At 38.6% G+C, this 24,370-nt stretch overlaps 3 protein-coding genes across 3 annotated transcripts; 1 reads left to right on the forward strand and 2 right to left on the reverse strand.

Moving 5' to 3' along the window:
• Window positions 1-1,388: 1,388 nt before the first annotated feature.
• On the forward strand, window positions 1,389-5,837 carry LOC128857692 (gustatory receptor 23a-like). Its single transcript, XM_054093438.1, has 3 exons — window positions 1,389-2,024; window positions 2,091-2,249; window positions 5,721-5,837. The coding sequence occupies exons 1-3, from the start codon at window positions 1,389-1,391 to the stop codon at window positions 5,835-5,837; spliced, it is 912 nt and encodes a 303-aa protein (XP_053949413.1).
• Window positions 5,838-7,098: 1,261 nt separating this feature from the next.
• Window positions 7,099-8,704, reverse strand: LOC128856722 (gustatory receptor 23a-like). Its single transcript, XM_054092036.1, has 2 exons — window positions 8,549-8,704; window positions 7,099-7,304 (listed from the first exon to the last, which is right to left on the reverse strand). The coding sequence occupies exons 1-2, from the start codon at window positions 8,684-8,686 to the stop codon at window positions 7,170-7,172; spliced, it is 273 nt and encodes a 90-aa protein (XP_053948011.1). The 5' UTR covers window positions 8,687-8,704; the 3' UTR covers window positions 7,099-7,169.
• Window positions 8,705-12,217: 3,513 nt separating this feature from the next.
• Window positions 12,218-24,260, reverse strand: LOC128857693 (gustatory receptor 23a-like). The gene is made up of 5 exons (XM_054093439.1): window positions 23,790-24,260; window positions 20,789-20,954; window positions 20,654-20,724; window positions 18,523-18,681; window positions 12,218-12,415 (listed from the first exon to the last, which is right to left on the reverse strand). Exons 1-5 carry the CDS (start codon window positions 24,258-24,260, stop codon window positions 12,281-12,283), a joined length of 1,002 nt encoding a protein of 333 aa, XP_053949414.1. The 3' UTR covers window positions 12,218-12,280.
• Window positions 24,261-24,370: the final 110 nt, after the last annotated feature.

A 24,370-nucleotide genomic window follows, 5' to 3' on the forward strand; every position in this document is an offset into this window, starting at 1 on the left:
GAGTTGAGAAACTTTATAAATGCTCAATTCCAAAGTGGAATAACTTATCCGCAGGTATTTTGGACTTCAAGTTCCACTCTCTTTGTTCGATCAGGTGCGTAATTTTGGTAGTTATCCGCAAATATTTTGGACTCCAAGTCCCACTCTCTTTCTTCCATCAGGTGCGTAGTTTTGGAACACCCGGTATTACCAAAATAATTTTTAGCTCGCGTTCCCAAATGTTACTAAATTTTGGAATACTCTGTATTACCAAGTGCACTACTTCAATAGTTGCAACAGGCTCACGTCGAGCAGTAAAAGGCTTAGGTAAGTTGCTAAGAAGGAGACCTTCTACTCAGGTCTCATGGACCTTCTAACCGGTCATCGGCATCTCCCTGGCTGTTGTTAAAGTGGAATCGCGCTACTTATTTCTTAGGAAAGCGCGGAAAAGAGGAGCTCCCACTTCGTCATGTGGTATTTCGAAAACCCTGTGGCCCCAGTACAATAGCCGAAGGACTCAGAAAGTCTTAGGAACTTCACACCATTCAATTTCTAAACTCGAAGCTGTGGTTACCGGTCATTAGACGATCGGCACACACGCGGAAAAGCTAGGTTTACCATTTAACCATTAACCCGTATTGCAGAAGCTGTGAGGACCTTTCAGAGGAGGAGACTGTTAAGCACTTTCTCTAAGGTTAAGGTACTCCTTTCTTTCACTTTCTCTAAGGTTAAGGTACTCCTTTCTTCACCAGCAGTGCGCCATCCTAAATCCCATCAATATTCTCCATTACATCAACAGCTATGGGTGGCTGTAAATCTCTGTCTGTTGTTGGTCTCATAATTTTCCAATTTTTGTCATACTCGTATTCGTTTTTCTCAGCCTGTAGTGCTAGTCTCTCTACTGTCGGATTTGGCGACTATTAGCGCCTGGTGGCCTTTTCTTAAAAGAGCGGTGCAGCAATGGTCCAAGTGGTGAGCATACAATTGGCCTTCAGTTCAGTAGGCGATTAACCGATAAGATAACACTCCATCATTTAAAAAGCATTTCCGCTCGAGCCATTAACGTCAAGTCATGTAATTGTTTTGAAAGCCAAAATAAATCTACGCATAACCAACTGAGCCAGTCAACATCGCGCCACGACAATAAAATGTGTTATCAGAAAATTTGCGCACATATTGCACATTACTGTTTCCAATTCTGGATGTACGTGTCACTCTTACAACCCCTACCACATCTACCGTGGCTTACGATAATCGGCCGAATAGCCTGGCTCGCATGGCTCGCAGTGCAGGCACATTCTATTTTATACGAAGTCGTAAATAACAGTTATGAGAAGCTTAGTCACTTTGTCGGCAACGCCTTATTCCTTTCCAATACTTTAACGAATATGGTGACTTTTTTCGAATTAATGTGTAAAGACAAACACTACCACCAGCTAATGCGGCTGGAACACGAAGTGGAGCGCTTACTGGAAAAACAAACCAACATCAGTTCAATTGAATCGAAGGTATGGTTCAAGGTATTTTTCCATATACTGATCCAAGCCACCTACGATGTCATACATCTCGGAATCGCCGCTCGAAGTTACAGGTCACCTGTATTCTCTTACGTAATGCCATTAACAATAGTCGAACGTTTACGTTACGCCCAGATCTCCGTCATAATTGAGCGTCAAAATGAGCGAGCGCGCTGTTTGATTGCCGCACTCGAAATTTTGATGCGAGCAAATCAACCAAAACTTAAATTCACAAGTGATATATGGCAGCCATATACGGTGTGGGAGTATGAGCATTTGAATTGGATACGTCTTATACAAGGACGCCTCTCTGAATTGCACCAATGTGTGAACAAGTGTTTCGGTTGGTCAGTCATTATGCTATTCTTTAGCACATTCTTTACCATCGTAAGTAATCTCTTCTGGTGCATTGAAATTTCGTTGTATAAATTCCATCTGGGGCAATTCACCTACGATGCGCTCACCATGTTGCGTCTGGGCACTATGGTTGCAGTGCTGTTGGCCTCAGCCCAAAAAACAAAGACAAATGTGAGTCGCGAAGATAATGCTAGCTAAGGATAAGTAATATAATTGTTATCTATCTATGTTTTATAGATTATGCAGATTAGCGGACTCATATTCAAGTTGGCAAAACCTTTAGGCAACAAAGCTTACAATGATCTCGTATCGAATCTCTTACTGCAATGTCTGCATCAAAGATTCATCATAAACGTGAAGGGATTTTTCACACTGAATATTTCGCTATTAGGAAATGTAAGTATCAAATACAGCATAGAAGTAACCAAGTTTTGTAGTTTTTAAGACGGTTACACCATCCATAAAAGAAGTTGTTGCCAATATGCAAAAGGCATCGCGCATTGGGAACGGCATAAATCCGATTTACAAGGTGTGTTAAGCGGCCGCCGTAGCCGAATGGGCTGGTGCCTGACTACTATTCGGGAAGAGACGATCCCGCACCTTCTGTGCCACTGTCCGGCTCTATCCAGACGTAAACTCCCGATTTTGGGTAGACAATCCTTTAATGAATTAGAAAATCTCGGCTCTGTCGGAATTAAAGATCTTACAAAATTTTTTAAAAGTACACATTGATTTAAGGAGGAATAAAGGCTAGTTACCTACGTGGCATCGCAATGGGCCATGAGCCTGAGTGTGTCCCACCGTGGACAACCGCTTCAATCTAACCTAACCTAACCTAACCATTCGGGAGCGCGTAGGCTCGAATCTCCGTGCTTGAAACAGCAAAATGATAGAAACAATTTTTGTCTAATAACAGTCGCCCCTCGGCAAGCAGTGGCATCGGAGTGTATTTCTGCCATGAAAAAGCTCCTCATAAGAATCATTTGCCATTCGGAGTCGGCTGAAAACTGTAGATCCCTTTATTTGTGAAACAACATCAATGGAAGGAGGAGCTCCGCCAAACACCTAACAGAAGAAGTGTATACGCTAATTATTTACTTTTTTAGGTGTGTAAAACTCGTCCGTCCACTTACAGGTTAATGACTTTGTAGGTGATGATGGTGAGAGTAGGATGAGAATCCTTCGACTTAAGTCTGTTGACTTTTTAAAATCCCAGTTGGACTTGGACTGATTACCATGATTCCAACCATGAGAAAATACTTGGATCTCTTTTTAAATTGCGGGAGGTGCAACTGAATTATTCTCCACAGCTTATCGGCAATTTCGGTCGACTACTAAGGTACAATTTAGTACAACTTTGCTAAAAATGTTTCTCTGTCAGACACTAAAAATCCAAATATGGCCAAAAAAACTACGGGAGGGTTTTAAATGATCAGGTAGTAAAGACACTATAGGCCTAACAGGAGACAGGCCATAAATATTTGAAAAGGCTATTCGTCTTTCCTCATAGTTGACAATAAAGGATACAGTTCGAAAGGGGAAGAGTGCTCGGCGATATAAGTAACCGGCTGAATCATAGATTCCTCATGACAGAGCTACTCTCTGCTCACCACTCAAGAACCATTCAAGGCAACAGACTTGTCGTTGTACATCGACGTCGAAATAGGCTAAGGTGCGTATATCAACAACTTTTTAAGAGTCGACCGATGTCTTTCATATAAATTTTCTTGAAAAGCGTAAGACGATTCTAATTTTACAGAAAGCGCGCAATGTCATTTGAATAAATTTCTCTGAAAAGGGGAAATCCACCTATGAATCTACTGCGCAGACAGCAAGAAATGGCTTGACGGTAAGAACTTTTTGGTCAAAAGAAGAGGTGATCAATGAAACCAAAGTCCAATGGAATTACTTGGAGGACTTTAAGTTTAGAGGACTATAACTTTGGAAGAAAAATTTAAGAAACGTTGTGTGAAGTCTATCGAACTAAAATGAGACTATTTTGAAAATTACACTTTCTTTAGCCAAAAGAGTTTCTTGTGAGTAAGACTTCGAGCAAAGTAAGCCAAACAATAAAATGTTTTCTTAAATTAATATTTTATTAAGCCGCGCATTGTGGGCTCACTTATGTTCATGGGAAGTTTGACAATGTGGCCTTCGTCTCTACGCATTGCGGGTCCGTATCATCTTAGCCTGCCTTCTCTCATTTTCTCCGTAATTGGTGCAATTTTATATACTCGTATACTCCTACCTTGATATTTTTCACTTTGTCCACGCGCGTTATTCCTGTTTCCCAGCGAAGCGTTTTCATTTCTGCCACGTGAACCTTCTGATTGTGCTTAGCTTGCGTTGGCCAACACTCTGACCCATGCAGCAGGTTTTGTTCACCTTTTCCTCAATCGTTAACGGCATTTTCCTGTCTCATAAGACCCCCGTCAGGCTGCGTCACTTTAACCACGCCGTATTAACTCTGTGTGTCACATCTTCGTCTATGTTTCCATTTTTGCTAAGGATCGATCTTAGGTACTTGAAACTTGTTGTTACTGTTATTGGCTGCCGACTAATACAGGGGGCATTGGTTTGGTCGTTTGTTGGATTCGTTGGTCTGTTTCCTCTTCGCCAAACGGTAGGTGCAGGTATCCGGTTTTCACATTTATGCGCATTCCGTTGTTTGTCAATATTGCATTCCACGTGGTTAGTTTTCTCTCCAGGTAAGCGAGGTCCTCATTACTTAAGACTATATCGTCCGCGTAAAGGATGTTCCATAGCCGTTTATCTTGAACTTTAGCTGTCAGATGATCCTTAACACCTTGAACCGTGGTGCACACAGACCATCACCGGGAGCTTTTGTGTTAGTCCGCCAGGTGTACTCGTATATACATACATACATATTTGCGTGGTGGTTTCGTGGTACATGTCACGAACCAGGTTAATATATTGATCTAGAGTTCCTTTGGCTGTTAAGAACAGCCATACTAATTGCCTAGGTACACTATAGTAGGTTTTATAGGTCAAAGTGTCTCTTATAACTTTTGTATTTCCAAAAACACTCATAACCCTACTTCCGTTTTGCCTTCTTTTTACGGAGCTTTGCCTTCTTTTAATTTTCATGAACTTATTGAACTATCCTCACACTTTGATCCCCCTGAAAAACTATTCCACCTAAACACACTTTAAATGCTTAGTTCCTTAAATAGTAATTTTCTAGGAATGTGCCAGTAGCATAATTAAAGACCTGTTGATAGACGGCCCATATTTGCTTTGAATTCACATAATTTTAGCTTTTGGGTAGTTCCCAAGCCATTTCTCGTATACTGTATATAACTTGAAACTTCTTCTGCATATTGGTCTGGCACATCCACAATTTTTACCTGCCGCCTAGTTTCTTACTAAGCCTATATTTGATTAGATTAGATTCTTTATGATGTTTGCACTCGACCTCGTGGTCTTTTGTGCCCAGGATAGGCATGTGAGCGCATGTGCCTTTCTTCTGGCTGCAATTAGTCAAGATGTCTCAACCTTCTACACGCTATAGCGCTGCATTCCAGGAGAAGGTGAATTGGAGTCTCCTGAGAGTGGTCGCAGAAACGGCAAGAGTCTGCAGACCAAATCCCGATCATGTGCAGATGACTTCGCAGTTTGCAGTGGCTTGTGAGGATGTCCGTGAGCATCCTCAGATTATCCCTGGGGAGGACTATGAGATTTTAAACCTCTTTTGGTTGTCTAAGAGGTTTGGTTGAGTAAGTCTTTTGATAATACTAAAGTCAAACGGTATTTTTGAGCATAATTATTGTAATTTTGGGTTTATTTTCTTACTGAATTCTGCTAAGAATTATATTTGTAAAAAAGCATTTATTTATTTATTTTCAGATGATCGCCTCATCAGTCACATATCTGCTAATACTCGTTCAGTTCTTAGTTAGCGACGAAGTTGATACGAAACAAACTTTAGGATATAAGTTGATGAGGAATGCAACGAATGGCTAGGAAAATGGAAAATTCATGAGTGCAAAGTAATAACTTTGATGGGCATGTGCATTTCTATAACTAACTTTTTTCATAACCATAATTGTACTACCAGAATGGAAATGCCTCGTAGTTGGTGAAAGCAGGAACTGGCTACACATATACTCGTACACGTATTTACATACATATTACTGCATTTTAAAATAATTTGAAAGAATAAAATTACGCCTTCTTAACTTTTCAAATTTACGAGTATAATAATTGCAATAAACTCTTTAACTGTCACCACGAACTTTGGGATGTACGGAGAATCGCATAGCGGAGAGATGAAATATAACAGCAGCGACTCTTTATTCTTAAAAAATGAAATATAAATTTACCATAGATATACATATGTAAATAACTAAACACCAACAACAAAGGTAGCCTTAAAATCCAGCGAAAAATCACTCACGCCAACAACTACTACTTTTGACTGAGCAGGAAGTGAAATAGTTAAGTTCTCTTCCGACGTACAAAAACCACACTCTACAGTATTCGAGAGAGACACTCGACTGTAATGTCATTCAATACATCCGTAATCGAGATACCCAGAATGCATGTACTGAATGTCAGTCAAGAGAGCAAAGTTGCCTAAGAGGAATGTATCTCCTTAATCAAATTTCTTTCTGTTGAAATGAAAGATGAAATATTCATATTCTGTATAAATTTTGATTTCTCCCTCGGTTAATAAGTGTCGCTCTCAATAATTTTCAATCAACTTGCACATAACTTGCCTTTTTGGCTATCAAATTACACTGTGCGACAAAATGAGACGAAAAAAGACAAGAATGCGGTGTGTCAAATATGAAAGTGGAAGAGCCATAGAATATTTGACCACCTGCCTTCTTACCCCAAGCGTCACAATTTGCATTTTAGTTGCCTTAGCTTGCCTATACAAATACATTTCCACTAACATTGTCTTTAAGAGTCAATGTATAATATATTATAATAAATTTTAGTGGCGCATATTTTTTCCGGATGATTTTATACCAATATTTCCTACCTTTGTCAATATTTGGTTTTTAGCGTAGATGGAAGATTAAAATCTTCACCTGAAATTTACATTGGAAATCTTCTTAGATAATATTTAAATCAAAATTTAATTAAAGCCACCGATAATCTTGAATGTACTACTGTTTCTATGTATTTATAGCCCACTGTGATTCAAAATATTTATATATATATAATCGCAGAACTAAAAATATGAAAGATGAATTTTTCTGAGTTTATTGCTGTTTTTATTGATAAAATTCTCAAAAATTACATTTATTCCCGTAATTATTCTGAAATTATCAAATTTTTAAAATGCTTCTACTCGCTCGTTGTTACGGTGGTATTTCCAGAGTTCACAAACCTATTTGCAATCAGTGTTGGCGCAGCTTTATTCTTGTCGGCGAACATGAACTGTACGAGTATGACCAGGTAGGTGACAGTGGATGCAATCATCTGGAAAAATAGGTATAGAATATTTTAAATATTTCCGCTTTGGGAAAATCTAAGACAAAAATCAGTCCAGTTTGTTTAGCCTAATGAAAATAAAAATTAAAGACTGTAATCCTTACAGTAAGTAGTTCTAAACTGAACTAGCTTGCAACTAGTTTCAAACTAACGCCAACCAACCCGTTTTTATTAACAGAAAAAACAGAATAATAAGTATTACTAAAGACATGATTTAGATCTAGTTCCGAACTATTCAAAAAGTGGTCAATCTAAATTTTTGTTTATGCTTTTAAAAGAAAATTAACTAAAAAAAAATGGAAATTGTGCTAAAGTACTAGTACTAAAGCATATGCTAAATAGTTACTATTGTAACTATTTCGTATAACAGCTAATCGTAATTAGTTACTATTTGTAACTAGTTACTCTAGCTAACAATTAATTACTCCAATAACTAGTTACTTTTGGCGGCCGCCGTAGCCGAATGGGTTGGTGCGTGATCACCATTCGGAATTCACTGAGAGGTCGTTGGTTCGAATCTCGGTGAAAGCAAAATTAATAAAAACATTTTTCTAATAGCGGTCGCCCCTCGGCAGGCAGTGGCAAACCTCCGAGTGTATTTCTGCCATGAAAAAGCTCCTCATAAAAATATCTGCCGTTCGGAGTCGGCTTGAAACTGTAGGTCCCTCCATTTGTGGAACAACATCAAGACGCACACCACAAATAGGAGGAGGAGCTCGGCCAAACACCTAACAGAAGTGTACGCGCCAATTATTTATTTATTTATTAACTAGTTACTTTTATACTGGTAGTAGTACTGTTGTAGTAGTTGCTCTAATAACCAGTTGCTGGTGCACTAGTAACCAGTTACTATATTAACTAGTTACTCTAATAACTAGTTTCTAAAATTACTTGTTACTATAATCACAAGTTACTATAACAACTAGTTCCTATAAAACTAGTTACTATAACAACTAGTTACTATAACAACTAGTTACTATAATAACCACTTAATATATGGTAATACTCTAACAAGCAGTTAATAATAACCAGTTACTATTATAACTAGTTACTATAACAACAAGTAACTATAAAACTAGTTACTAGAATAGTAAGTTTTCATAACAACTAGTTTCTCTAAAAACTAGTTACTAATTAATTACAATAATAACTAGTTACCCTCCACCAAAGATTTACCAAATCCTAAAGCAGCCGTTCTCCCGTTAGGGCCATCAACCATCATAATTACTTACATTGCCCAAAAGACTGAGATCCAAATTGAAGAACTGTTTCGCCGTAATGCTAAATTCTTGATGTAACACTTGCAGCGAAAAATCAGTGACCAATTCATTGTAACTCTTATTACCCGACGGTTTAACGAGTTTATACATATTGCAACCAATTTGGCGGCTCTGAAAGTAAAAACAAAAAACAAGGCTTAAAAACCATTATTATACATCTCAAATCTCGAAGTAAAATACGCAACTCTTGTTATTTGGGCTTTAAGCTAAAGTGCGAGGCATTGCTACTAATTGTCCAAACTAGCGAATTCGCCAAATGTCAGTGACCGCTAGCAAAGAATATATGCTATAATGGCAAGGTGGTGCAGCTTCCATCCCGTTCGGTTAACAAAACCTGGCTAGGAAATTTCACCATAGGAAAACCAATTTGAAGCATATAATTAGATTCAGTTTAGAACAAATTAATTTTTGTGTGGTAAAATTTCCTGCCGGTGTTTGTTAGCGGAACGGTCTTCTTGTTTTTCTTATTCTATGTTCTATTTACGCTAAGCCCTGCCCTTTCGAATGCAGTTATTCTCGCTTCTGTAAACAAATCATTGTACAAAATCATATTCTTTATCTTAAAGAATTAAAAATTTTCTTCAATTTGAATATTTTTATTTGCAAATTAAATATCTTCTTTCTCACGTAATTTAAGCCTGACTCCCTCTATACAGATTCCTGCTACACACTCACCTGTTCATGGCTATTTTGGCACTGCCAACATAAAATCCACAATTGTACCACCACAATCATTAACTTAATAAACTTTCTTATCATATCATCCTCCTCTTTTTTTTGTGATATAAGCCACACAACGACCCGATAAGAATTAATGACGAGATAAATGAAATACATCATCATGTAAAACAACAAGGACCAGGCGTAACATTCGTTAATAGTCTTGAACATAATATAAATTTCGCCATAAAACTTTTTGTAGACTCTCAACTTTCGCTCATCTTCTTCTTCACTTGGCTGACTGGTCTTTGGCTTGACGCGTATAATATTCCCCTTTACAAATGATCGGCCAAGTAGGTAAGGTCCGAAAACTCGACGTATATTTCTTTCACCCATTTCATTGAGATTGTAACGCAATGTAATAGCGAATTCATTCAAACCTGTTAAGTGGGTGATCAGCTCTAAGATACGAAATTGCATAGCGAAAGCGCTAAGCAAAGCGTGCCACGATATGGTTTGTAATGTAGGTAACTCATAAATTGTCCATGAGATTATGATATGGACAATGCTTGTTATAAAAACCGTACCACATAGAATTGTCACAAGCCATCCCTGACTTTTGAAACGTCGATAATCATCGGTTGCGCATAATTCCTTATTAAAACGTTTTTCAAAGTCGACGTATGTCTCATTGACGAGGCTGCATTTAGGACTCATAGCCAATGATTCCAGTATGACCATAAGGTGTGTAAACGTTTGGAATATATATAGTAGTACGAAAAGCTGTATATCCATGGAGAACGCGTTACGATTCAAATCATGCGACAACGTATAGATTAAAATAGAAGTGATATACAAAATCCAATGCCCAGCGTAGACTTTATATACTAATCGAGATTTGGTGAAACTTCGGCAAGCAAAGAAAGCAGAGCCAAAATTTATAAATAATTTGAACGCTTTAAACAGGGTGAAAAGAAATCTTCTGTCCTGGTTGTTACTCGTGAGTGTCATTTTTACGCGTTATAATAGTTTTGTACACGAAAGGATAACCGTTGAAACTAAAAACATCTGAGACCTGCAAGCAATACAGCGAACAATTATGGCCGCTTAAAAGGTTCTTAATTACATTTTATGAAAGCGGTAATCAATCAAGTAATTATTATTTTCGCAAGTCATCAGATTTGTTCGAGCGCTCAAACCAACTGTACCAAAGTGCGGTGCAGTTGATGGGAGTACTTTGCAGGCGATAATATTACTTTTGAGGAATGAACTTGTATTTTGAATTTTCTGAATTTATGTATTCCGGAAACTTTTAGATCAAGGTGGTATTTAAGGGAGGGGTCTAGGGTTTGACTTTCAAAAAATCGATTTTTTGGAAATAGCTTTTTCTTATAGTAAATCATCTCAAAAATATTGTCCCAAAATTTCAGCTCAATCGGAGCAAAACTTTTGGAGTTATAGACGTTTTTGTCCCCACTCCTCTGCGACAGCTGCGAGCGTTTGGAGCGGAGCGTTACGCGTTTTTCTCGAAACCACTTTTTCAAAGTCCGTGACTATTAGAACTTCAACAATATTTAACCGATCCTTTTCAAATTTGGTATACAACTTCTATATATAAAATACCTCCCCCCACTGAGAGATTTTTCACTTTTTTGTTTTACATTAAGGGCGGTTTCCACTTATACAGCGAAAAAATTAGTGAAAATCGCACTTTTTGCTTCAAAACCGCGCTGGCAACCTAAAAATGAAAAAAAAAAAATCGGAGCCAGTGGGGGGGAGGTTTTGGTGATAATTTAACCAAATAATTCTGTTTTTTTTATTTCAGGTGATTCTACAACTAGATATGATAGTAACCGCAAATCACCTTTTGGAAAAGGCGTTTTCGGAAAAGTTCCCTCACCGGCTTATTTCCCGATATTTTCTTACAAAAATTTAGTACAATACAGTACAATCGTGATAGTCCGACATTTCTTAATCCGACACGTTCGGTAATCCGACAACCTCATAACGTCTATGGATGCAATTGGCATTATTTTATTTTGATCAGTCGTAGCAGAGCAGCAGAGGGGGATTGTGTTTTGTTTCCCGGTCACAACGTATTTGTCATTAAATTTGAACGACGCCAGTTCTCTCGCGATTTCTGACGGTGTTGATGTGATTTTTTTCTGTCTTTTCATGTCATTAAATGGAACCTTCGGTAGTCCGGAATATTTGATAATCCGACAACGAGTCGGTCCCGTATGTGTCGGACTATCACGATTGGACTGTATTGTTGAAATGATGCTTTATAATGTACAAAAAGTTTAAATACATTTTCACTATTCATATCTCTAAAGCAAAGTCTCAAAAATTCATTAAAAAAAATGCTCAAACCCTAGACCCCTCCCTTGAGTGCCGTATAAATTTTGATTTCTCCCTCTGTTAATAGGTGTCGCTTTCAATAATTTTGAACCAACCTGCGCATAACTTGCCTTTTTGGCTTCCAAATTATACTGTGCGACAACATGGGATCAAAAAAGACAACAATGCGGTGTATAAACCATGAAAGTGGAAGAGCTATAGAATATGGGACCATCAGCCAATTTAACATAAGTGTCGCAAATTCTTTAACGTGTATTGAAATTGCCTTAATTTGGTATACAAAAAAATAAATAAATATTCAGCGCGTAGAATTCTGTTACGAGTGTGGCCGAGCTCCTATTTGTGTCGTGCGTCTGTTGGGTTTCCCACAACTGGACGGACCTACAGTTTTAAGCCGACTCCGAATGGCAAATGGTTTTTCATGGTAGAAATATACCCGGAGGTATTCACCGGAAAATTTTATTAGAACCAAAGCCACCGATACTCTTAAATGAACTCACTGTTTCTATGTATAGGACAGTGGGATGCAAAAATATATAATCGTAAAACTAAGAATATGAAACATAAATTTTTCTGAGTTGTTGCTGTTTTTATTGCTAAAATTCTCAAAAATTACATTTATTCTTGTAATTATTCTGAAATTATCAAATTTTTAAAATGCTTCTACTCGCTCGTTCTTATGGTGGTATTTCCAGAGTTCACAAAGCTATTCACAATCAGTTTTGGCTCAGCTTTATTCTTGTCAGCGAACATGAACTGTACGAGTATGACCAGGTAAGTGACAGTGGATGCAATCATCTGGAAAAATAGAATATTTTAAATATTTTCCCTGTGGAGAAAATCTGAGGCATAAAAGACAAGTTTTATAAGCGACAATCTACAAGTTCTAGTACAAAGAAAACTGTATAGTCCAGCTAGAAACTAGTTCGGAACTAATCAGAAAAACATCAGTTCCAAACTTCCGTAGAGCTAAATATACGTACTTTATTCTATTAATATAGATAAAAAGATATAGCGATTTAATCAATGCATGTATTATACCAGTATTATTTCAATCCATACTTCGCATATATGTGTACGAGGTGTGTTCAAAAAATAAGGTGAATTTAAATTTTTCTCAAAAAATATGTATTTATTCATCAACATCTATTTTATCTCTTTCAAAGTAGTCCCCCCTCAGTTCTGATATGCACTTGGTCCACTTTTTGGTATGTCCTTGAGCTCTCTCAGCGATTCGGCTTTTATCTCCTCAATCGCCGCAAAATGTCGTCCTTTCACGGGTATCTTCAATGTTGGGAACAGGAAAATGTTGCAGCGGGCATAAATACGGCGGCTGAGGCATGATAACGTTGTTGTTTTTGGACAAATAATCTTTCACAAGCAAAGATGAGTGAGCAGGTACATTATCATGATGTAACAGCCATGCATTTTTATCCACATCCCACAAGGTAATACTCCTTATTTGTCGTACGACTTCGTGGTACGAACTCCTGATACACTATGCCATGATAATCGAAGAAAACAGTGAGTAAAACCTTGACATTTGATCGAACTGGGCGTGCTTTTTTTGGCGTTGGCTCTCTCGGAGTCCTCCATTGAGACGATTAGGCTTATTTACGAAGTCATAACCACATACCCATGATTCGTCCCCAGTTATGACGCTTTTAAGCAAATCTAGATCATCGTCGACGTCATTCAACAATTCCTGAGCGATGCTCGTGGGACGTTGTTTTTGGTAAAAATTCATCAATTTTGAAACGAACTTCCCTGTTACACGCTTCATGCTCAAAATTTCCGAAAAGATTGCATGACATAAGCCAACAGATTAAATTCTAATAACAATTTTCTTCACTTGTACCACTTGCAAACAGTTTTTTGACTCAGAGAATATTTTACACAAAATTTGATGCAACTTCTTTTGATTTCTTTCGATAGCAGAAAATTGCCGAACACGCAAAGCACTTGTCTTGTTAAGCCTCTCACAAACAAACTAAACATACTAAAACCGTGAACATATCTTCGAGACGAGTGTTGGTTGTTTGGTTAGAGCGGTGATTCATCTAGAATCCAACTAGCGCTTCCGCACCATTTTGTTGCCACATCCTCGTTACCAACTTGTTTAACAGTTATTTACAGCAAGACTATATCCAGTCTCTGCGGTTTAGGATCCTTATTAGGCTGTTGACGTCTATGCCAGACATTGCTCGAGTCTTTCGAACAGCGGTTTGCCCAGGGTTAACATTCTGTCTTTCCATAGGGCAGGGCATTCACAGAGGAAATGGAAGATTGTTTTGTTTTTCTCCGGTTGTTGACAACTATGACAGTATGTGTGGTGAGGGATGCCCATTTTGGCGGCTTGTTTTCCGATAGACCAGAAGCCAGTTATGACTGCCGTTAGTCTACAGGCGTCTCGTCGTTTCATGTTTATCAATGTCGACGATTGCTTGAGGTTGTAGGTGGGCCATAAGAGACGAGTCTACCGACATAAAAAAAGTAATAATCGAAAGTCGAATGAGCGTAGCCCGCGAAATTTTAAACACTAGTTGAAACTAGTTACTATACTGACTGGTTACTTTTGTACTAGTAGAAGTACTGTTGTACTAGTCACACTAATAACTAGTTTCTGGTCTACCTACTAATTACCAGTTACTCTAATAACTAGTTATTATAATAATAGTTTCTATCATCACTAGTTGCTATACTAACTACTATAATAATTAGTTGTCATAATAACTAGGTACTATAATAACTAGTTGCTCTAATAACTAGTTACTTTAACAACTAGTTATTAGAATAACTAGTTACGGTGATACCTAGGTACTATAACATGTTGGTCTCCTTGCACCGGGGATGGCGCTTAAATGGCGGTTAAATTTTATTTAGGAATTTAACCCACCATGAACTAAGAGGGAAGCTCCGTATAGGGATCGGTTGACCACCCATTCGCGAAACGGCGTGTCAAGGTGTGCTTGGAATCGTGCCGAGGACTGAGTGCTGCAGGGAATTAAAACATGTGCATGGCGAACGGAGCTTCCCTCTCGAATACCTGGCCGCCTTCGAGAGTAACTGTGACCTTACCGCGGTAAAGGGCGCTGCCGCGGGGGGCCCCATTACTTACTTCTCCTTAATACTCGTAGGTTGTGGAGCTTGACACAGTCAGGCGAAGCAACCGTAAGAACCAGATGATGAATACACAAGGCAAAAACAAGAAATTCGCGCTGCGCTGCGACACAATAACATCCTCCGAGGAAGATAACCTGCTGGACTCCAGCCAAGATACGGCTGAGTCAGCAAAGAGTAAGGGAAGTACCAGCCATAGCACACCCATACCAAGCAAGCAGGAACAACAAACATTTCTACGAACAACATCGCAAAAGGCGGCAGACGGCACTCAGAGAGAGAGTCAGGCCGCAAGAAAACACAAGTCCGAGCGTGCCCTCATGAAGTCTCGCTATACGAAGGCGAGCTTCATTCTAAGCAAGATTGCTAAGAATGTACTCGCTGGAGCAACTGACGAGCGCGACACGGCTGACAAGGTAAAATACCAACAGGTGGTAAAGGAGTATGAAGACTTCATATCCGAAAAACTTAAAGCGGACAACAATAAAAAAGGTGATGCAACAAAGAGAAACAGGTCACGGGGCGTGACCGATCTGACCCCGAAGAGACCTAAGGTGTCCATCAGCATCGAAGAAACAAAACAACAACCGTTCAGCGAGGTAGTTAAGGATAACCTCCTCTACGCACTGATCGACGAGATAACAAATAGCGGCAAAGTGGTCCTGCAGAAGTGGGGGCAAGTAGAGGCCAAACTGTCCAAGCTCATGCTAGACAAGCATGTGGTTGGAGCACAGAGCGGAACTCTCCCTTCCTTCGATTCTGCAGGAGTACTTCGAGGCTGTAGGGTAATCAGCATGTCATTCGTTCTGCAGATTAACGATAAGTGCCTGCCAATACTCAAACAATCCCACAACAAATTGCGGTTTAGTCTGAGAAAGTCCAAACTGAAAATTTTCAAAGCAAACAGCAATGAAAATGAGGATGACCGAGATGAGGTCGATAGCAATATACATCTGGAAAGCTAGAAAAGTTCTACCTAGCTGAAGAACTTGGATGCCTTTCTCAGAGAAGGGGATATCGACATCGGATTTATACAGGAACCCTGGGTCAAAGACAATGAGGTTAAAGGGTTCCAAGATAACAACAAAATCAACATATTCTACAATAAAGCAGACGGTAAGCCCCAATCATGCATAACCACTAAAAAACACTTAACAGCTTTTCTGGGCTCTAATTTTAGTACTTCCGACTTTACTGTGGTGAAAGTGGAGCTGCAGAAATGGGCAATATACCTGGCATCGGTGTATATGCCACATGATAAACCGGCGCAGCCAGACGAAGTGGCTCGATTCCTATCAACATTAAACAACACAGCTAAGCTGTTGATGGGCTGCGACGCAAACGCCAGAAACGAGCTCTGGGACAGTTCAGAGACGAATGAAAGAGATGAGTTACTTTTTGAATTCCTATTAAATACCAACCTCGACATATGCAATTTAGTGACCATCCCAACCTTCACTTTTCCAAACTCGGCAAATTTCCCATGCTGGGAAGAGGTCTTAGACGTTATCCTATGCACAAACAATAATCCCCAAATAGTCACAAATTGGAGAATATTCGACAAGAAATCCTTTTCGGACCATAGTTGGATTCTCTTCGATATCAATCTTAAGCTTGAGAAACCGACCCCATATATAAACCCTAGATGAACAAACTGGCACACATTCCGTAGAGTAACCCAGTCTAAACTTCAGCACATAAATTAAACCATAACGTCAAGTGAAGACTTAGATGAGAAAGTAAGAGCTTTCGAAGCTTTGTTGAAGAAAGGGCTGGAAGCTTCATGTCCCGCCACATATGGCAAAACAACCTATCCCACTTGGTGAAATGAAAATTTAAGTCAACTCAGGAAAATGACAAGAGAAATCTTCAATATCTGTTAGAAACACAAGTACTTCAAACCCTTCAAAGATAGCCTTAGGGAATAAAAGAAAGCAATCATAGAGGCTCGGACAGAGGCTTGGAGAGATTTTTGTAGTTCCATCGAATCAACCAAAGATACAACCAGTCTAGGTAAGCTTTCATTCAAAGAACACTCCTGCCCTTCCTTCTTGAAGAAAGATAACGGAGAATGGACAAAATCCTCGGCCGACAGAATATCTTATAAATGCACTAGAATATCTTATAAATACACATTTCCCAGGTAACACAGAATATATTGAGAACAATAGTACCAGTGTTCAAACATCCAACCTGTCATCCAATACAATCAATCACATCGTATCCCAAGGTATAATACTATACGCGATGAAAAACTTTGAGCCATACAAGGCAGCCGGCCCAGATGGAATATTCCCAGCCATGTTGTGGAACACTCAAGTAACGACTATTCCTTGACTGGAGGTCTTTTTCAGAAAACGCCTTATGCTAGGGCATATTCCAAAAAGCTGGAGGAGGGTTAAGGGGATTTTTATCCCCAAAGCTGGTAGACGCGGTCATGATACAGCGAAAGATTTCAGACCCATCAACTTATCCTCCTTTATTCTCAAAACTCTCGAGAGATTGTTGGATGTATTTCTCAGGGAGAAGATAGAACACAAACAATACTCAATAGTCGCTTTTCTCGACATGGAGGGGGCGTTCAACAATGTTAGCACAAGATCCATAATTGGGTCGTTTTCCACCGATAGCCGAATAGAGCAAAGGGAATGTGATTGTAAGATACGATATCGAAATCTATACCGATGGGTCTAAGATGAACTGTGGTGTGGGAGTTGGCTTCCATTCGGAGCCACTCAACCTATCTCAGTCAGTTCGTCTTCCTGACTATGTCAGCGTGTTCCAGGCAGAACTTTTAGCGATCAGAGAAGCATGCAAATCACTAAAGGTTTACAAGGAAGTTGGTGCAAGAGTTGCTATCTTCTCAGACAGTCGGCATTAGACTCCAACTCCTTTTCATCCAAACTAGTCATGCAGTGTATAGAGGAGCTGGAGTTGCTTTGTCATTGGCTTGAAATCACTCTGATATAGGTTCTCGGTCATAGGAACATACGGGGTAATGAGATAGCGGATGAGCCAGCAAGAAAAGGCTCGCCACCAGACTTAGCAAAGGCGGTGGCAGTCTCCACCCCACTGAACACAATAAAAGCATCCATTGCTTCACACTATCATGCTTTAGCCGAAAGAAGACGGAAGCAAATAACTACATGTATTACAACAAAAAACACATGGCCGTGATAAAAAATCGAAAGGACGAATCACCTGTTAGGATGTTCTCGGCTAAACATCTCACGCAATCACTCACAGATCAATGGAAAGTAGGGCAGCTTGCAGCCAGACAGGGGCGAAGGAAAGTCTTTTCCACTATTTATGTGAAATTCCGGGGCTAGCTAGGGCACGACTCCGCTCCTTCGGTAAGCCTTTCTTACAGCAAATTAAGGAGATATCAGACATCGAGATAAAGGATTTGCCGTTATACTTGGACCTAGCTAAATGGATCTGACTTGGAAACAAAAAACAAAAAAAAAAACATCATCACACGAGACAGTGGTAGTAAAACGGTGCTGGTCACTAATTAGCATTACTACAGTGGAAATATTCAACCACTTCAACAACAACCACAACAACAACATAACAACAAGGAACAATAAAACTAGTTACTATAATAGTTAGTTACCATAATAACTAGTTGCTCTAATAACTCGTCAATAACCAGTTACCATAATAATAACTAGTTACCATAATAACTAGTTACCATAATAATTAGTTACCGTAATAACTACATATAATTTCTGTAAAATCTTTACTTTCTTTAGGAAGGGCAATCAACCATCATAATTACTTACACTGCCCAAAAGATTGAGATTCAAATTGAAGAATTCTTTAGCCGTAATGGTGTATTCTTGATGTAACACTTGCAGCGAAAAATCAGTGACCAATTCATTGTAACTCTTATTACCCGACGGTTTGATGAGTTTATACATATTACAACCAATTTGACGGCTCTGAAAGTAAAAAATAAACAAGGCTTAAAAATAATTATAATACATATATCTCAAATCTTCAAGTAAAATACGCAACTATTGATATTTGGGCTTTAAGCTACAGTGCGAGGTATGGCTACTAATTGTCCAAACTGACGAATGCGCCAAATACCAGTGACCGCTAGCAAAGAATGTATGATAAATATAATGGCAAGGAGGTGCAGGTTGCATCCCGTTCGGTTAACAAAACCTGGATACGAAATTCCACCTAGAAAAACCCAATTGGAACTAATTAGAGTCACTTTGGAACAAATTAATTTTTGTGCGGTGAAATTTACTGCCGGTGTTTTGTTACCGGAACGGTCTTCTTGTTTCTCTTATTCATGTTCAGTTTACGGTAAGACCTGCCCTTTCGAATGCAGTTATTCTTCAATTTTCAAATTTCTTCAATTTGAATATTTTTATTTGCAAATGAAATATCTTCCTTTTCACGCAATCTAAGCCCGACTTCCTCTACTCAGATTTCTGCTACACACTCACCTGTTCGTGGCTATTTTGACACTGCCAACATAAAATCCACAATTGTGCCTGCGCAAGCATTAACATAATAAAACTTCTTATCTTAGCATCCTCCCCTTTTTTTTGTGATACGAGTATAAGCCACACAACGACCTGATAGGAATTTATGACGACATAAATGAAATACATCATCATGTAAAACAACAAGGACCAGGCGTAACATTCGTTAATAGTCTTGAACATAATAAAAATTTCGCCATAAAACTTTTTGTAGACTCTCAACTTTCGCTCATCTTCTTCTTCACTTGGCTGACTGGTCTTTGGCTTGACGCGTATAATATTCCCCTTTACAAATGATCGGCCAAGTAGGTAAGGTCCGAAAACTCGACGTATATTTCTTTCACCCATTTCGTTGAGATTGTATCGCAATATAATAGCGAATTCATTCAAACCTGTTAAGTGGGTGATCAGTTCTAAAATACGAAATTCCATAGCTAAAGAGCTAAGAAAGCCGTGCCACGATATGATTTGTAATATAGGTAACTCATAAACTGTCCATGAGATTATGATATGGGCACTGCTTGCTATGACCATCGTACCACATAGAATTGTCACAAGCCATCCCTGACTTTTGAAACGCCGATAATCATCGGTTGCGCATAATTCCTTATTAAAACGTTTTTCAAAGTCGACGTATGTCTCATTGACGAGGCTGCATTTAGGACTCATAGCCAATGATTCCAGTATGACCATAAGGTGTGTAAACGTTTGGAATATATAGAGTAGTACGAAAAGCAGTATATCCATGGAGAAAGCGTTGCGATACAAATCATGCGACAACGTATAGATTAAAATAGATGTGATATAGAAAATCCAATGCCCAGCGTAGACTTTATATACTAATCGAGATTTGGTGAAACTTCGGCAAGCAAAGAGCGCAGAGCCAAAATTTATAAATAATTTGAAAGTTTTAAACAGGGTGAAAAGAAATCTTCTGTCCTGGTTGTTATTCGTGAGTGTCATTTTTACGCGTTATAATAGTTTTGTACACGAAAGGATAACCGATGAAACTAAAAACATCTGAGACCTGCAAGCAATGCAGCAAACAATTATTGCCGCCTAAAGGTTCTTAATTACATATTATGAAAGAGGCAATCAATCAATTAAAATGCTTCAATTACTGGCATGAGTGCTACACACTTTTATTATTTTCGCAAGTCATCAGATTTGTTCGAGCGCTCATACCAACTGTACCAAAAGAATGCGCGCTAGTAAGTGCAGCATAACATCCAGTCTAGAGCTGTGACGTGTGTGGCAAAGAAGAAAGGTATACCTATAAATCTCTAAATATTTATCGTCGTCTTTAGGAGCATATCTTCTGATAATCTTTCTCCATTGTTTTGCTTTATTTTATTTAATTATCTTAATTAGTATAACTTCCAGCATTCGACATTAACTGGCTGAAAAATTTTACCATTTTAAATTGTGTTCTACTTCTCACCAAGCAGAAACTGAATGAGTATGACAGAGTAGGTGATAATCGCACTTATCATCTGTAAGAGTAAATTATTTACTATTAATTATATTAATTATAAATTCTTAAGAATGCCACTTACGCTGCCCAGAAGCGTTCGATTTAAAACGCAAAAATGCTTAGCTTTTATGGAGAATTGCTGGTGAAGTGTTTGAATTGAGAAGTTTGTAACGAGATCATTGTATGGCTTATTACCCAATGGTTTCGGCAGCCTGGAAATGAGACAGCCAATATAGCGACTCTGTAAATAGAAAATAATGGAATAAATTGTTAGCAAAAATGGGAAAGTTTTAATTTAGAATATAATGAACGGCCCCAGTTGGACACACCAAGTGAAGCCAAGTCCTTCTGCACCTGAGCTTTCATAAGACACACTAAGAAATGTAACAAAATCAAGAGTGCTCCTTCTGCAAGTCCAAACAGCCTAAATAAGCCTCCATATACTCCGTGTAAAGTGGCAGCCATGCAAAGCTTACTTAAACTTGCATAACCTAACCTCCCTGAATAGAGCTCACTGGTCAATAACAAGGTCAAGTGGTAGCCGAAAGACCTAAACTTTAGATTCAGCATATCCCAATAACTGTCCTAAAAAGACAGTACTACGTAAAACAAGCTAGGACTAGAAGTCGGCCCTTTGGATGTCTCGAGTGGATGCGACTGATGAAAAACTCTACTTGTAATGGATGGCTGGCTTTAAGATAGGGAAAGACCCGGATTTACGAGTATATGGAGCAAATAACTACCAGCAGCGTTCCTCAAAATTTTATTTTGCAAAAACTATCAAAACAATCAATCAATTAGTCCATTGTTCACAGACAAGATTGGAAGTCAGAAGTTTGCACCTCTGTCTACACTCATGGCTCCAAGATGGAATCGGTAGTCGAAGCGGGGGTTTTCTCTAAGTCAGCCAATTTATCTATCTTCTGTGAACTGCCGATTACTGCTAGTGTTGCAGATATGCAAAATGTTTAGGGAACACGGAACCAAGGGAGATATTAACATTTTCTCCGGTAGTCAAGCCGCGATCAAGGTTCTAACGTCAAAATGGTGCAGAACCAAACTAGTAAACTCCTGTAAGGGGATCAAATTTCTTGGGTGGGCAGGCAACGTTTCTCTGATCTGGGTTCCAGGACATAGGATCATAGATGGAAATGAAATTGCTGACGAGCATGTCAGAAAGAGGGCTGAATTGGCCTTAGGTCCCTCATCATCGGCATAGCTCTGATAGTTGTTAAATGGAAACTGCACAAATTATTTCTCAGGAAAGCGCTGAAAAGACGAAGCTCCATTTCTTGATGTGATATTTCGAAACCCTTTAACCCCAGTACAATATACGGAGGAGTTTGAAAGTCTTGGGGATTCCACGCCACTCCATTTCTAAACTCGTCGCTATGTTTACCGGTCATTGGATGATCGGCACACACGCGAGGTTTACCATTTAACCCCCATTGCAGAAGCTGTGAGAACCTTTCAGAGAAGGAGACTGTTGAGCACTTTCTCTGTAAAGGTCCGGGTTTGGCAGCTGGACGATTAAGGTAACTGGCTGCTCCTTTCTTCGACAGCCTGAGGCAGTGCGCCAACCTAAATCCCATCAATTTTCTCCACTACATCAACAGCTCTGGTTGGCTGTGGATATCCTCCTGTTGTAGGTTTCATAATGGTATCAAAACGGCGCTTTAATGTTACTTCGAGAGTGCCCGTGTGGTACTTCAACTATTTCACTTACCTACCTACCCAGTCTGAACTTGGAATGATTTTCATTCTTCGTTTTTTCTCTGCAATAACAATGAATTCTATGACCCACTACACTGTACTTTTGTCTAGTTGAGAATTGGGATGAATTTGAATTCCTTATCCCTCCTACTTCAAAAATACATTTTAATTAAATATATTAAGGTTTTTAATTTATTTATTGGCATTTCAGTCCAGTTCAAAAATCATCAACAATTTGATTTGGCAGGGTGATGAAATTAAGATCCCAATAAGAAAGCAAAGTAGTTGAGGATATTAATATTATTATGACTACCAAATGAAAGGGTTATTAAAGCGAAGGGTTTTGGAGAGAGCTTTAAGCCAGTGAATTGTTTCAACAGGGTTGCCACCTATGTAAAACTGAAAAGTTATTAAATAAGTCAAGTAAAATAATATATTAGGCTCAAGTGAAAGGTGTTTGGAAAGTCTTAAATCAGAATATTTTTTCCGTAGGATTGTCAACTGTCTAAAAATCAAAAATATTTAAATAAATCGATCAAAATATTACGCTATGGGTATCAATTATAAGTAAATAAATCGACCAAATTATTATTGTAGGTTAAGGGTATCAATTGAAAAGTGATTAAGGAAGCCTTAAACCAAACAGGCAAACTTTTGTTGTTTACAAATTTTTACAAATCAAGATAAAAAAGCATTTAGCAAAACGAAATCCATTATTTTTGCGTAAAATCTTTGCACATATGGCTTCCAAGTGTTTTATGGTTGATCTTTAGCGCCTGGGCGATACTACGACTACAAATTCGATTATCTCTGTGATTTTATCGACATTTTCGACGTTTTCTTTAACATCAAAAATGCCTTAACGGAATCGACAAAACCAAAATTGCACGTAATTAACGGTTACAGTATCGCCACCATAAACACCATTCACAATTTCAGCGGTCTGGCTTGCATTTTCCCCCCTTTACTAAGGAAAAACTGTTAAATGTACCGAATTTTCTATTTGTTGACTTCCATTGTTAACACCCTGTAACTCTGAACAACTGAATGGAACAAACGAAAAACAGCAAAAAACTATTTTTAGTGTGAAATGTGAACTTGACAACGAGCTTAAACTTTAAATTCTTTGATCGATACTTTACGAGATATTTATTGATCTCTACGCTTATCCACTAAGAAAATAATGGCTCGCTTTTTTCCCACACCTATTTTTTTTTTTTTTACAATTAATTCAAAAGCGTTAATTAGTCTGCTTGTAGGAAGAAAATTTTGCCACAACAGGATTTCCGTGACTTCAACAGGATTAAATTAGTATTTTACAGCTTTTAATAAATTCATATTTTACTTATTTCTTAGTACTCACATAGTTTTCCACTTCAGAACTTATCGCACACAGCACCACTATTTGGAATCCTGCTTTCAGCGTTGACGATAAGTTGTAGAATATTTTAAAAATTGTTGGCTCTTCGAAAAACATCTGTGCGCACCAATATAAATTACAGACAAGGAAAAAAAACTTTTCCATTATAAATAGAAGAATGCACCAAGCAAAACAATCATCCGCACAGCCATACGCCTTATAAAGGCGACCATACAACAGACGCAACAAATTCAGCTGCTCGTATTCCCGTGGCGTATATGGCATCCAAATATCACTGCCATATCTCGACTTATGCTTATTCTGTGCAACTAACTTCTCCAACAGTTTTGTGACATTTTGCGCCTCCTGATTCAAAGTCATAATGGTGTTAATGATTTGTAGGAAACGGGTTTGGGTGCCCAACTCAAGAAGCACAGAATAGTAGCTTACTGGTGTGCGGTAAGTCGTGAACATAACCCATAATCTTACTAATTCACAAAACAATGGCATGCTAAACACCAGAATCATACTCCGAACAGGATAAGCTGCTACTTCGGCTTTCGTCAACTGATTTGCACCAAGTT

Source organism: Anastrepha ludens, chromosome 3 (assembly GCF_028408465.1).
Source record: "Anastrepha ludens isolate Willacy chromosome 3, idAnaLude1.1, whole genome shotgun sequence".
Taxonomy (NCBI): Eukaryota; Metazoa; Arthropoda; class Insecta; order Diptera; family Tephritidae; genus Anastrepha; species Anastrepha ludens.

Excerpts from the sequence above, each read along its gene's own strand:
- LOC128857693 (XM_054093439.1), bottom strand. The coding sequence starts at position 24,260 with ATGTTCACGACTTACCGCACACCAGTAAGCTACTATTCTGTGCTTCTT. Across the intron at positions 20,725-20,788 it reads GCTTCTGGGCAGCGTAAGTG|TGCGATTATCACCTACTCTG; the intron begins GCATTCTTAAGA and ends ACAGATGATAAG. Across the intron at positions 12,416-18,522 it reads ATCTCAATCTTTTGGGCAGT|ATGATTGCATCCACTGTCAC; the intron begins GTAAGTAATTAT and ends CTATTTTTCCAG.
- LOC128856722 (XM_054092036.1), bottom strand. The coding sequence starts at position 8,686 with ATGTATAAACTCGTTAAACCGTCGGGTAATAAGAGTTACAATGAATTG. Across the intron at positions 7,305-8,548 it reads ATCTCAGTCTTTTGGGCAAT|ATGATTGCATCCACTGTCAC; the intron begins GTAAGTAATTAT and ends CTATTTTTCCAG.
- LOC128857692 (XM_054093438.1), top strand. The coding sequence starts at position 1,389 with ATGTGTAAAGACAAACACTACCACCAGCTAATGCGGCTGGAACACGAA. Across the intron at positions 2,025-2,090 it reads CCCAAAAAACAAAGACAAAT|ATTATGCAGATTAGCGGACT; the intron begins GTGAGTCGCGAA and ends TATGTTTTATAG. Across the intron at positions 2,250-5,720 it reads ATATTTCGCTATTAGGAAAT|ATGATCGCCTCATCAGTCAC; the intron begins GTAAGTATCAAA and ends ATTTATTTTCAG.